General features: G+C 37.1%; 1 protein-coding gene across 1 annotated transcript; it reads right to left on the minus strand.

Annotated features, from left to right (window-relative positions):
• Positions 1–1,069: 1,069 nt before the first annotated feature.
• LOC110652026 (tubulin alpha-2 chain-like) lies at positions 1,070–1,492 on the minus strand. Its single transcript, XM_021807517.2, has one exon. It carries the CDS (start codon positions 1,490–1,492, stop codon positions 1,070–1,072), a length of 423 nt encoding a protein of 140 aa, XP_021663209.2.
• Between the last annotated feature and the right edge of the window lie 454 nt (positions 1,493–1,946).

Raw genomic sequence — 1,946 nt, forward strand, 5'->3', positions numbered from 1 at the left:
GTAGATTAGATCAGGAGTTTAAAGGGAAATTCTTATCTAGATCTCATCCATTATAGATTTAAAATATAAGCATATGAAACTCATGTATTTAATAGGTAGTCTCATCATATATATACATATTTTTGTGTCTTGAATCTATAGTGATTCAGATCTAGAAAATGAAAATCCCTAACTCATGTACCTGGTGAAAGTGCAAAAGGGATATGAATGAATAACGAGGAACTCATTGGGATATGTGCTTACTCAGGCAAGTCATTTGGTGGCTCGTTCCTTGTGTGTAGCACAACAGTTCTGGCCTCCTCAATTTGTGGATTATATCTTCAGCTAGCTTCTTCAAGTGTTGAAATGCTTTATGAAGCAATTTACACAAGTCTTGATACAAGTCCCATGCTGCCCATATAAACGCACAGACCCATAGGTTCAGAAGTAACCTACCAAAATTGGGAACAAGGATCCACACAAGTTGCACAATAGCAAGAGAGCCGATCAGGAAACGAGTATTGCCAACAATTGTTTTGTAATTTGAATCACAACTTTTCAGTTTATCCTCAATTATCGATGCTACTATATATATGACTAGAGTAATCACAATCATCTGCATTATGGTACCATGTGTCTCAAATGGATTTTTCACTAAGATGAGGGAAACCAGCATCTGAAGGAAAGAGGTCATCATCTCATTAGCTACCCTGTTATTAGCCATAAAAAAGATATACTTGAGTTATTTTCATTAGCCAATCTACTCAAAAAAAAAAAAAAAAAAAAAAAAAAAAAAAAAGAACTAAACAAAGAAAGAAAGAAAAAACTAAAATCAACAAAGCTAGGGTTTGTCATTTGCCCGTGTATTCTACGTGTTTTTTTTTGGTAAGTATGAAGTTTCATTTCACTTTTTGTTCTCACAAATAAACAAACACGGGAGGCATCAGGTAGGAGCAAAAAGAAAATTGAAAAATATCCCAAAAACCTCATATCAATTCCCCCCTTTTGTATTTTTTAGTAGCAAATGGCAGCAAAGTAGTTCCTACCAGAACAAGCATGATTTTGTGCCATAGTCAACAGAAATACGCTCCTAGAGAAGTGATCCAAGACCAGAACCAGAACCACCTCCAACAGCATTGAACACCAAGAATCCTTGGAGGCCAGTGCAGTTGTCAGCAAGCTTTCTGATACGGTCCAAGTAAAGATCAACAATCTCTTTCCCAATAGTATAGTAGCCGCGTGCAAAGTTGTTGGCAGCATCTTGAGTTGCTCTGGGTGGAAGAGCTGGCGAAAAGTTTGTCCTCACTTCATCAGTAACAGTGGGCTCAAGATCAACAAACACAGCTCGAGGGACGTGCTTACCTGCACCAGTTTCGCTGAAAAAGGAGCTCAAAGCATCGTCCCCTCCACCGACGGTCTTGTCACTTGGCATCTGGCCATCAGGCTGAACGCCATGCTCGAGGCAGTACAGTTCCCAGCAAGCATTTCCCACCTGAATACCGGCCTGACCCATATGTAAATCGAGATGCACTCTCTCATCTTCTTTGATTCATCAAATCCAACAAGAATTCAAGAAAAATGCTAATGAAATAATTTAAGACAGAGATTGATCGAAAGCTAATGCTAAGAGCGGCGTTTATGAAGACGCCTTCAAGTGTACGTATAAACTTATTTACTCTAAGCTTATAGACCCCATAAAATTATACTATAACATGAAGGTCCAAATTCTAACATATTCTCTTTAAATTATATTATAAAAAATTATATATTGCTTTTGACGTATGTTGACTTATCTCTGATATGTCTTGGACCCAAAGGTTTTAAATTAAAAAATAAATAAATAAATAAAAGAAGAAGAAGAAGAAGAAGAAAAACGGAGGAGGACAGAAATGTGAGGCAGTTGAAACAAAGGGTACATAAAATAACTAAAAGAAGAAGAGTATAGGAAAAACGAGGGGCAAGAGATT

This window comes from Hevea brasiliensis, unplaced genomic scaffold, assembly GCF_030052815.1.
Source record: "Hevea brasiliensis isolate MT/VB/25A 57/8 unplaced genomic scaffold, ASM3005281v1 Scaf189, whole genome shotgun sequence".
Classification (NCBI taxonomy): Eukaryota; Viridiplantae; Streptophyta; class Magnoliopsida; order Malpighiales; family Euphorbiaceae; genus Hevea; species Hevea brasiliensis.